At 37.7% G+C, this 12,671-nt stretch overlaps 1 protein-coding gene across 7 annotated transcripts in view; it reads left to right on the forward strand.

Annotated features, from left to right (window-relative positions):
• Reps2 (RALBP1 associated Eps domain containing 2) overlaps positions 1 to 12,671 on the forward strand; it is a 222,388-nt gene that overhangs the window by 125,345 nt on the left and 84,372 nt on the right. For 2 of the 7 annotated variants that reach the window (XM_033760202.1, XM_033760203.1), the window contains exons 10-12: positions 4,048 to 4,117; positions 5,704 to 5,757; positions 10,132 to 10,177. In XM_033760202.1, the coding sequence (XP_033616093.1) occupies positions 4,048 to 4,117; positions 5,704 to 5,757; positions 10,132 to 10,177 (170 nt within the window). The remainder of the gene's footprint in view (positions 1 to 4,047; positions 4,118 to 5,703; positions 5,758 to 10,131; positions 10,178 to 12,671) is intronic. The other 5 variants (XM_033760204.1, XM_033760200.1, XM_033760198.1 and 2 more) reach the window with 4 other exon arrangements.

Consider the following 12,671-nt stretch of genomic DNA (forward strand, 5'->3'; position numbering starts at 1 on the left):
GAAGCTTGCGTAGCTGTGCATCTTTTTCTAAAGACAGACAGCAGAGCTGTAATCCTGTACTTATTTTCTTCCAGAATTATAGATTACAAGTAGCTTATTCCTTTTTCGCAATGTTATTTACATTACTGGATTTCTTTCTTTTAAAAATTGCTTTATTGAGAAATAAATGACATACCACACCCACTTAAAAATACAATTCCAGTGGTCTTTCGTGTATTAGTAGACTTGTTTAACTATCACTGCAGTCCTATCTTGGAACATTTTCATCTCCCCAAAGAAGTATCCTATACTCATTAGCAATCTTTGCCATTCCCCCCTCTCCATCAGATTCTAACAGCCTCTAATTTATTTGTTTCTGAATTTACTTAGGCAGAACATTTCATATAAGTTAAATCATATAGTATGTGGTGTTTTGTGACTGGCTTCTCTTAGTTTCTCTCTCTCTTTCTGTGTGTGTGTGTGTGTGTGTGTGTGTGTGTGTGTGTGTGTGTATTGGGCACTGAACATTGGGTCTTCACATTAAGCTACATCCCAATCCTATTATTGTTATTATTATTATTATTGTTTTAGTACAAGGGATCGAACTCAGGACCTTGTGCTTGGGAGGCAGGTGCATCTTTTATTATTTTTTATTTTGAGGCAGAGTCTTGGTAAGTTGTCCAGGCCAGGCTTGAACTTGTGATCCTCCTGCCTTAGCCTCCCTGACTACTGGGATTACAGGTGTGCACCACCGTACCCAGCTTAGCATAGTGGTTTTAGGGTTCACTCATGTCATAGCACTTATCAGTGCTTTATTCCTTTTTATTGCTTGAATAGTATTCGTAGTATGGTTATGCCACATTTTGTTTGTTTATTCATCAGTGAATGGATGTTTATATTGTTTTCCTTTTTTAGCCATTATTAACAGTGCTTCTGTGAATGCACATGTATAACTTTTTGTGTGGACATATGTTTTCAGTTCTTTTTGGAACATACCTAAGAGTGGAATTGTGAATTGTATCGTAACTCTGTGTTGAACTTTTTGAGGGATTGCCAAACCTCTTTTCAAAGAGGCTGTACTATTTTCAGCCTCACATCAGCAATGTATGAAGTTTCAACTTCCCCACATCCTTTGTAACACTTATTGTGTGTGTCTTTTAGATTAGCAATCCTAGTGGAAAAAAGTGGTATCATGGTGGTTTTGATTTGAACTTCCTAATGACTAATGTGGTCTAGTATCTCTTCATGTGCTTATTAACTGTTGTGTCTCTTCTCTGGTGAAATGTCTATTCAAATCCTTTGTTTTTAAATTGGATTATTACAACTATTGAGTTGTAAGTGTTTTGGTGCTTTTGGTATAATGTCTCAGAAAACATTTTCTTCTAAGAGTTGTGTAGTTTTAGGTATTATGTTTAGTTCTATGATCTATTTTGATATGATTCTTGTATATCTCTGAAGAAGTCCAGTTTCATTCTTTTTCTTTTAAATTGAGTTTATTGGTACATTTTAGGTATACAGTACAGTTACATTCATTATTGGGATCTTGTACATTTACATGACTAGTCTTGGTTCTCATTTTTTCCCCTTGTCCCTGCCCTACCTTTACCCCCTCCTCACCTCCCCATTTATAAACACTTTATTTCCATTTTTTTCATTTTCTCATATTTTTTTCTTTTCCCTTATTACCTTTCCCCTACCCTTTCCACTTTTCCTACACCTTTAGTCCTCTTCTTCCTATTTCACATTGTCAATTATCTCGTTAGGATCTTATGTACTATTACAGTTTTTCACACCAGAGAAAGTATTCAGTATTTACACAAGTGTGACTTATTTATTTCACTTAGGAGTATATCCTCAATATGTATCCATGTTCCTATGAATGAATCTAATTTCTCATTCTTTATGGCTGAGTAGTATTCCATTTTATAGAAAAACCACATCTTCTTTATCCAGTTTCCAACTGATGGGCAGGTGGGCTGTTTCCAAGTTGTAGCTATTAAAAACTGTGCCACTGTAAACATAGGTGCGCATATATCACTGCCAATTTCATTCATTTGTATGTGTATACCTAGGAATCTCAGCACCATTTATTGAAAAGGCAGTTTTCCCCTATTGAATTGTCTTGCAATCTGGTTGAAAATGAATCACCTGTAAATGTATAGGTTTATTACAGGATTCCTAATTCTCTTCCATTTATCTGTACTTTTATGATTATGTCAGTGCCACACTATCTTGATTACTGTTAAATTTGTGGTAAGTTTTGAAATCAGAAGTGTGAGTCTTTATCTTTTTTTCCAAGAATATTTTGGCTATTCTGAACCCTGTGTATTTCCTTATGAAGTTGGTCAAATTCTGCCAAAAATCCTGAGATTTGCAGTGAATCTGTAGATCAATTTGGAGGATATCCATCTTAAAAAGTGTTCTGAAAATCCATTAATTTGGAATGTCATTGCATTTGTTTAGGTTTTTATTTTTTTGAATAATTTTAGTTTGGATTTAGAAATCTAAATTGTCAGTGGGTGTGGTGGTGCAGCCTATAATCCCAGCATTTAGGAGGCTGAGGCGGGAGGATCCGTGAGTTTGAGGCCAACCTGGGCTACATAGTGAATTCAAGGTCAGCCTGAACTACATAGCCAGATCCTGTCCCAGACAAACAGACAAACCAACCAGCCTAAACTATTCCTAGATAATTTACTTCTTTGAAGAAATCTAATTTATAATCCAGGTGGGAGAAGACAGTGAAAGAAATGCACTACTAAGATACATTGTCTATTCTACTGGCAGTAATAGATTTGGAATAGGAAATTATATCTGGAGGATTCATTGTGGTGCCAAGAATTACCTGACTGAGAATTGTTAAATCATAGATCAGTTTACCAGCAAGTAGCACTGTAACCTTGTTTTTTGGAACAGTTAAACAGAAGCATTGAATATTTCCCTGGGGTTGTTTGAATTCCAATTAGTAAACCTGTTAACCTTTTGTAATACCAAACAGTTCCAGATATTTACTCTCCTTGAATTTAACATTTTTTCTATGTTTGATTTTGGAGTATTTTTAAAATATAAAGACAATCAAAAAAAGGCATTTGGTGACAAGTCTTGCTGTTAGATCTTTCCCTCATCTAATAGGTCAACCTTTCATTCTTAGATGTCTTTCCAGAATTTGCATATATCAGTAAGGCAAATATGAATATATTACTCTTTAATTTATCCTTCTCAGAGATGTTAGAGTACATGTTTTTTCCAGCTTATTGAGTATAATTGACAAACAAAAATATTTCTGATGTTTTGATATATACACAATGTGAAATGATTACCACAATCAGGCTGATTAACATAGCCGTCATATCGCAGTTGTCCTTTTTTTGTGATCCTTCAGCAATTTTCAAGTGTACTATACACTAGTATTAACTAGAGAGAGTACATGTTAGGGGTTTATAAGAAATAAAGTCATAGTAAGTAGTTTTAAACAAATTCATACTTGATCAATTTAGGTATTTATCTCAGTGTAAACGAGGACTTCCCTCGTATGTGAGTCAAGAGAAAAATCTGATCTGCTTATAGAATTCGCTTATTTCACAGCAAGGTAGCTATTTTAATCAAATGCCTTCTGCATGACAGACCCTAGCACAATGACCGTGAACCTTTTAGAGCTTTTGGTGATGACAAACAGCCTGCCCCGGCACACATACCATAGGTTTGTTACCGCTGTTCTAGGAAATGGCCACTTAGCAGAACCTCTCTGCTTGTGAAAAAGTATATAAAGGCTGATTGGACAAATGCTGTGTAATTCTCTGGATAAATCTCAGGCCAGATTCAAACTTAATGTAGGATCTATACATATGTCTTGCTCTGCATCATTATTTCTTTCCTTGGTGTATGTAAAAATTTTAGTACAAATTAGCTTATACCTAAGAAACTAAAATAATAAAATAGTATTAAATGTCAGGGCTTACTGAAGATAGAAATTTTGCCTAGAAGTACAGCTTTTAAAACATTTTCATCATATGTATATATCACTTAATATCTATTCCAACCTGTATAATTCCTTTACTTTTCTTTTGCAAGAAGACATCTGTTAAAGACATGGCTGATTTTCCTGCCCCTACCCAGGATGTGACTGGTGATGACAAACAAGGTACACAATGAATGAATTTTCTTCTTTTAAGGACACTTTCCCTCTGTTTCCTTGTCTACTTCTCTTGGAATGGATGGCTTCTAGAGCATATGAGGACAGTCATCATTATATAAATGCATTTGGATAGATTAAATAGTTCAAATTGTTACCATAAAACTATACTTCACAAAATGGTAGCAAGAGTAGAAGTGTCCAGATTCCCTCAACTCATTGCTTCTTTTTTCTCATTGGTCAATTATAGTTTGACCCAGGGCTATTTTGATACCTTATACTGGAATCTGGTTCTGAGTTAGGAAATGATTAGAAATGGAAAGAGTTGAGGGCTTAATTTCTTGTGTTGGCAGGTATGATCTAAGATCGATGTAAATGTACCTTTGTGCACAGCTTTATCTATTTATTGGTCTTCCTTTTCTTTTTTCTTTTTTTCATACTTGGAATTGGGCAGGCACTGTGTTGCTGAGCTACATCCCTGACCCTGTGCACAGGTTTAATCCATGAGAAAGTTCTCGTTTGGACAGAGCTCCCATCCCATTGCTTTTATCTGTTTCTCAGTGACTTTGTGAATATGGTGATGTGACATGGAGCTCAAGCACAATTTGCCTGACTTACTGGGCAGCTGAGAAGCCATACAGCAGTGTTTCATGTCAGACCTGCCACCAGGCACCGGGATGAGTTGGCCTGCAGTCTATAGATGTGTAGGAAAGACCTTCTCCTCCAACCCCCATACTTTGTACAATGCTTTTGTAATCTACCAGGCCCTTCCTCATAGACTATCTTATTCAACTCCCATAAAACTGGTATATTTTATCACATAAAACTTGGAGACAAGTAAACTAAAGTTCAGACCATGTGAATCATTTGCTTATGCAAAAAAAAGAAAAAGAACTGGGATGAGAACCAAGATTTTCTAAGTCTGAAGCCAGTATTCCGTCTGTTTTTTGAGATTGAGTCATTGCACATGAATGAAAGAAGCTTATCTGAAGTTCAGGTATTCCAGCTTTTATTGTTGAGACCTGACATTGATGCATATTTGTTATAGGGGTTAAACATGAAAAATACCTTTTTCATTAGCAGTAATGATTTCTTGTTTTCTGTTTAAATACTTGCTCATTAGAGGCAGGTGGAACTAGAAATCATCTGTAGGCCCATGTACTCTGGTCACTGTCGTGACTGGTGGATCTTTGCCTTGACTGCACAGTGGAAACCCTGTGCAAGATATAATAATATTGAGGCCTGGTTTCCATTCCCAGACATACTCATCCTTGATCTGCTGTCAGGAATTGAAGAGGGTATTCCTGTACTTCCCGGTAATACTCCTGTTAACTGCTAGAGGCTCTCTGGAAAGCTGAAAATATATGTTCATCTTTACTCTGTAGGAAAAAAATCTATTTTCATAATCCAGGAGGTCTGTATTCTTCTAGTAAATGCTATAGCAATTTCTAGAGGTTTGCCAGACCTATTTTTGTGATGACTAGGAATTATTTGTTTCAATGTAACACGTGTCAGAAATAAAATTATATAGATTTTTTCTTTTTTTTCTTCCTTTCTCTTTATTGTTCCTGAAAAATGAAACAAAACACCTCTAGCTTTGAAAAGTAGTCTCAATGAAGCCTTACCAAAGGATGCGCCTGAGGATCCAGGTAGGAGAAAACCATTGTAATATGTTTCCTATGTAATTATTTCTAATTTATAAAATGACAGTTTTGCAAGAAGATTGCTACCTCTGTGGCAGGATATCTGTTTCTCTCTTAATGTTCGTGTTGAATCTTGTTACATGGAAACCTTTCGGCTCTCCATCTTTTCTCCCTTTTCATGTATGAGAAGAAGGTGACTTATTTTAAGTTTCAAATATAGCTTTCACCAAAAGGATCACTCAGTTTGAATAAGTACAAAATTGAGAGAACTTGGATTGAGATGATTTGAAGAAGCCATGGTTGCTTCTCTGTAGAGTATGGAATGGATAAGGTAGATCAGCTGGAAACCCAGAGTTGATATTTTCCATATCCAAAGCAAAAACTCAAACACTGTAGTTTCCTCGTATGGCATTGCCAGGAAGGCAAGTGTATGTGCTTATACATGGAGTAGATTACAAGGAGAAAAATAAAGCTGTGCTGTCCATTTTCTTAGAGAGATGAATTTGTAGAACTGTAGAAAATGGCTGGGTCTATGTCCTAAGATCTCTTGATGGAGCTACAGTTGAAACAAGAGGATCCTGGTTAAAAATCAACTGACTCCAGAAGACATTACTATTTGGAACTCTGGTTAGAGGACATGAAAGAAGTTGGTGCTTTCTTGTTCAGTATTATTTCTCTTGCCTATTGCATAATTATATCATGTTTATTGTGATTAGGTAGCTGTCATTCTGGGTTTATTTATTTGAAGTTGGAACAGCAGAATCAGTATAACATTGAAATTTATGCTATGATAAAATATTTCCCAAACACTAAGTTCATTCAAGATTTAAAAGAAGGAAAAGGATAGAGAAAAAGGAAGGAATGGGGTGGAAGTGGGGAGGGAAAGTGGAAAAGGGATGGGAAAAGAGGGTGGGAGGGAAGGAGGGGCGAGGGAGAGAGGGAGAGAGAGGGAGAAGGAGAGAATAAATGAATGAATGTGAATATATGGAAACTCCCTGGGTGATTCTGCTATTCATCCTACTTTGGAAACCACTACCTCTAGAAAGTGATACCACAGAATGGAAAATTAAGATTGTAGATCAATCATGATCCAAAAGTGGTGGGAATTCCTAAGACCAATGTTGACTCTTGAAACTCACTTGGATTCATTCATCACAGGGGGAAATTCTCTATTTGTTCAGGCCAAATGCCTGAGGCCAGTTATTTCTAGCTGTCATTTCTAGTGCTACCATGGGTACTTCCCACTTTTTGTATTTGAAAATTTATCTTATGATATTAGTAAAAATGGCTTAAATTTGGTGTGTTAAATTGACGCTTTTCCAATGGCCTTTGGGAATTCTAACTTTTCCTTTTTTTTCCTAGAAATTTAGCATGAGATCAAGTGCTCTCTGGGCCATGGACTTTAGATCTCATTTTTAGCACTCCTTGACTAGGACTTGGCATCACCAAACAAAACCCAGCAGGTGTGCCACGGTGCATGAAGCATATCTAAATTTCTCTCACATTGTACTTGGGAAAATGCTGTGTGTTTTCTGATTTGTTCTCTCACTGCTTCCCCTTTCTGGATTATCTCAAAACATATTTAAGACCCTCTTTCCTTGGATGAGTTTGGATTCCCCGTGAAAAACACAGGAATCTGAAGGTGGCGATCCTAATTCTGGATGGCAGTCCATACCCTGGGGACAGTTTACTGCAGATCAGCCGCGGCCATTTGGAGGGCTAATCTTTAGGCGTGTGCTCTCTTCCCATTCTCATTTCTTGGAAAGATGACATGCTGGAGTTTTCCAGGGCACTGTCATTCTTTCCTCTCTCCAGCTGAATGAGAGGCTGTGATCCAATCCGTCGGCTTCTGCTTGAATTCACAACCTAGTGTACCCTTGCCATTTCTGCAGATGTCCACACACACTGTCGGGCTTTCAGGAGCTTAGAGGCAGATGGAAGAATAGCTAGAATACTGTTGTCCAGCCTTTTCTAGTCTGAAGCCTGGGGAAAACTGAGACCTGCTTTGGATGTATTTTTGCAGAGGGAAAGAGAAGTACTATCTCCCTGCTCTCTCTCCAGAGTTGCTGGGGATAATAATGACAATAGTAATGACAACGAAGGTGATGTGGTGGTTGACAGATAAGTGGTACTATGTTATCAGGGAATGGGGGACATTTCTTGTTGAATATTTTTCCATATGCCCTTACTCTTTTAGTTGTTGTATATGTTAGGGGAGTCTGAGAGATTTCTTAGCCCACATTCCACTGCGGTCTAATTTAATCGAGCATTGCACACCACATTGCACAGCAGTGATCTTTGTCTTGATGTCTTCGGGCCTTGCTGAGATGTTTTAGGCTGGTTTACTCTTAAGGTGTGGTTCTCAGACTGATCTTGGTAGTTCTGGGAGCTGCTCCATTGCCAATGATCACCTCATGGTCTTACCATAGTGGAGCAGTTTTCTCTTCCCATTATTTGCTCCCATCTGTACCTCCTTTGCTGTCCTGGAAGGAAGTAAACTTAGCAACCATATTTCTAAGCTTGAAATATTAGGCGCCCTTATTTATGCACTGTATGAGATAATGTGTAATGCATTCAGCTTTCTTAGTGCTGTTGCCTTTTTTTCTGTCCCCGTGGGAAAGAGGCTGCATCTTCATGGTTTTCATTCTGTAGGTAAGTAAACTGAAGTCCAGGGACATAACAGCTAGTTAGTGTCATGACCAGGTGGAGCACCTGGGCCTCAGAACTTCTGGCCTGGTCCCTGGTCCTGTCTCTCCACCACTCATCCACACCCTCACTCCATCTGTCTGTCTATCTCTCATTAGCAGGGTGAGTCCCACCCATCCCTGTACCAGTGAAAAGACAGAGATAATGACAGTTCACAAAGGAATTAACGGTAATCGTGGTCTGCTTTGGGGAAATAGTATTTTAACACAGTCAGGACTTCTTCTACTCAAATATTACTGGAAAGCAGTGGGGTCCCTGGAGAAGAAGGACACAGAGCCAGTGTTGGTCAGCCTGTTCCAAGGCCTCCCCTCAGCTCTGCGGTGAGTCTGGCCACATGCTGGCCCCCCAGATCCAGGGTGGCTTCCTTGGCTGGGGAAGAGGCCCCACTTAGGCTGCCTTTCTTTGCTGTTGGAATTTGTGGGAAAGAAGCTGTATCTAGTTGTGGGTGTGTGATGTGGGCAAGAAGGGAATCAAACTCCCTGGGTTTTCCATGCTTTAGGGGCTGTGGCAGTGCTTTGGTTTGAAACTATAGCGATCCTAGTGTTTAGATTGGGAGAAACGTCTCTCCTCTGCAGCTGACCATGTCCAAGGCTCTCTCTTGGTAGTTTTCTTTGTGTCGTGCTAGTGTTTATAAGGATTTCCAGCTCTTCTTTCTGCCCTTCTTATTTAATCCAGGGATTCTAAAGATCATCATCAATCCAGCAGGCTCCTTCATACCAGGGAGGGCTTTTATCTTTGAGTAGTGTAAAAGAGGATGGAATAATACAGTGAGATATTTTCTTCTGGCAGAATTTGTGAAAACAAATAAACAAATTATATCCTCCTTGTTCCTTATTACTAGCAGTCTTCCTTTGAATTTTTATGGCATTTAATGGTGAAAAATTTACAAGGTTTGCAAAACCTTAGCATAGCTACTGGTTTCTAAAGTTGTCTTTCATGGAGGATTGAAATAATAAGAAGATTGATGTTTTTATAAATGTTTCTAATTACCGCCCCCAATTTATGGCTGGAAACTGGGCTCCATGGGTGTTGGTAGTAAGTTCGATTATGAAATAAATTTGATGAACAGTCACATGGTTGACAAAATATTTTAATGCTTTCATTCCATAATATTTTGCCTGATTTGGTTATAGAAACTTGGCACAGGAATATTTCTTTAAAAGAAAAGTTGCAGAGCTCCTGTTAACTTTTAGGAGCTTTGTTTTCTTGTGGCCATGTGGCTCCAGTAGTGTATTTTAAGAAGATGTATGGTTGGATAGAGTTCTTCCTAGTCATCAGGGGAGTCTGGTTCAAAATCTATTATCAGACTATCATGACAGACTAAGAAGCCTGCTAGTGTGGATCTATCATTATATAAAAAGATAACACCTTGAAAAGGTTGTCTTTAAATCCTGGGACATCTTCATTAATCAACTTAGATTTGAGAATGGCTTCTTGGAGTAGTATTTTGACAAGGGAAAATGTGCTGGTTTTTCTTTCCCTTTAATTGTGCCATTGGCTTTAAAAATAAAATTAGGAAATTGTGAAAATATGGGAGCCCTCAAGTTCTCCATGTGGACATCTTTACTGCACATTTACCTCTTAATGTGTTCTGTACTAGCCCAGGTGCTGCATATAACCTTGTTTACCTGCAGAAATGAAACCCAACCAAACAACAATTAATCTTTGTTTCAGCAGCTCCTAAGGATTCCAACAGTCTCAAAGCAAGACCAAGATCCAGGTAGTATTCGTTTCATTTCTGCTTTAATGCCCTATGTGCCCTGTCCCTGCCTAGAACTAAAAAGCCCCAAACCCAAACCATGATCTATTTCTTTTGTCTTTAGATTTGAAGCTAAATGTATGGGGCCATTTCATTCATTGTGAGCGGCCTGCCTTGAACACACAGTTATGCTGAGGAAGGAATTTAGCCTCTGGTCATCAGTGCTAGAACATAGTGGCTGATGCTCTCTGGCTCCCTGGCAGGAAGTGGGTTGTGTGCAATAACCCAGTTGGGGGCAGGATGGTAACTAATAGAGGGACAGAGTTTCGGGAAGAGAGAAAGACAGTAGCAAACTGAAATTTGCTATTGTGACAAGGTGAACATCAAGAAGTAGGAAGTCTTGGGGACTGAAATCTAGACTAGGAAAATGCTTATAATTTCAAACAGGCACAATGCTTCAGGTAAGCAGTGCCTGTGGTCTCTTGGAGTCTATATTAGCACCTCTTCCATGCTTCACATTTTAAAAATAGTCAGTGGAAGAAGGAGAACCAGTAAGGCAGAGCTGTGGTTGACATGAGACTCATAAGATAGGAGTAAAGGAGAAACAGAGAAACACTAAAATAGTTTATCCATCAAAGAGGAAAAATAATATTGGGACTGCTTTTCAGCAGTAGGCTACCATGTGTGTGTTTTCTGAATTTTGCTTTGTCTCTTTGTGACATTTTGCTTCCTGTGGCTACTAGACACATTCCTGAAATAGTGAATTTTAACCTGATTATATTTTATATGTTTGAAATACCTACATTTGGGAAAATCTCATCTTACTGTAAATTGAGGTTTTGTTTCCATTTTAATGCATATATCTCCATTCATATTTTAAAAAATAGAATAATTTATTTTAGTAGAAGGAAAAAGTATAGTCACTCTTTCTATGATCACTACATATAATTATTCTTTAAAGGTTGAATAGATTTTTGCTGTTGTTTACTGAGACACTCTATGTAGTTCAGGCTGGTCTTGAACTCACTATGTAGCCCAGCCTATCCTTGAACTCAAGGTGATCCTCCTGCCAGAGCCTCCTAAGTGCTGGGGTTAGAGAAGTGTACCACCATTATTTTTTACAAATTAGTATATACTAGCTGTGAGATATGAAAATAGTAATCTTTATCTAATTTTATAGCAGGAAAAAAATCACTGAATTGCAGAAATGTACTTGTGTATTCTGTGTTAACTATAAATTGAACTTAGCTTCTGCTGACTTTTTTTCCTCCCCCAAAGTGAGTGAAATTATAAAATCCCATAGGAACAGTCTCCATTATTAATGTGTCTGGCTGCATTTATATATTATTCTTTCAGAAATTGGCATCCTGGTCTAATTTTGATGGTTTTATTTTCACTGTTTCCAATTGGGTCTTTATTGAGACCAACTGAATCAAATCAGTTTTATTCTCCTTTTAAAAACAATAAAGATTTGTAGAAACATAAGGGAAAGAGGGAAAATCACTATTCTAATATTACTGTGTCCATCATTTCGTCAATTCTCTGAATATTTATGTTTTCATTGGTTGCAGTCGTTGTTATACAATCTCACTTATTTGACATTCAGTACTTTTCCATATGAAAGTATAAACACAGGTTATATATGGAAATGAAGTATATGATATGGGACAGTCCGTTAATGTGCATGTGTGTTCACACAATTATTTCTACATGCACATTATTCTTTCTTTCTTGAGAGAAAGATGTCACCAAAGCTCTAAATGGAAAGCTGTTTTGGTTTCTAGCTAAGATCTCTCATTTCCCTTTTAAATCAAGAGTTCCCATTTTAAAACTTTGTTGACTTTTCACATCAATTCCCTCTGATTCTGGTTGAAAGTGTTAGAGCATTCTTCCCTGCTAGTTCCTGCCTGTTTTGGCCTTGCCTGTATTGCCAGTTATGTTATAGGGACCACCCCAGAGCATGTCGCATGCCATTATTGTAGTGTTATTAAAGATTACAACCTTTCAAGACAGACAAAACCCTCAACTACCTCAAAGAAACCTTGAGAAACTTAGGAAAGTAAAAACTTGCTGTCAAAAAAAGTTCTGCCAAGAATGGAAGGAACCTAATGTTCACTGATAGATTGTAATTTCCTAAGTGCTATTCTAATAGCTAAATTCAAAGAACAGTCTCTTGAGGTTAATTTGTCTCTAGGTCACATCTCTGACTCAGAGGTCATTTTATACCAGCTGAAAAGCTGAAGAGAAAGGACATACAGTTCCAATTCTTTCATTCTTTTCATGATCATTATGTTTGGAACATGTACTGTAGACCTGTTCCTAAGCAATAGGCCGATGTAGAGAGTTCAATTAATTTAGAAAATTAGTCTCCAGCAAATATTCTAGCTATTACTGCCAAAGGACTTGTTCTCTGGCTCATAGGCAGGATAAGAACATTTTAAAAATAAAATTTACAGAAATTGGAGTTTGAATTGAGCCTGTGTAACTTTCTAGCTGTGTGACCTTCAGTTATTTA

This window comes from Fukomys damarensis, unplaced genomic scaffold (assembly GCF_012274545.1).
Source record: "Fukomys damarensis isolate Sample0158 unplaced genomic scaffold, DMR_v1.0_HiC HiC_scaffold_39, whole genome shotgun sequence".
Taxonomy (NCBI): domain Eukaryota; kingdom Metazoa; phylum Chordata; class Mammalia; order Rodentia; family Bathyergidae; genus Fukomys; species Fukomys damarensis.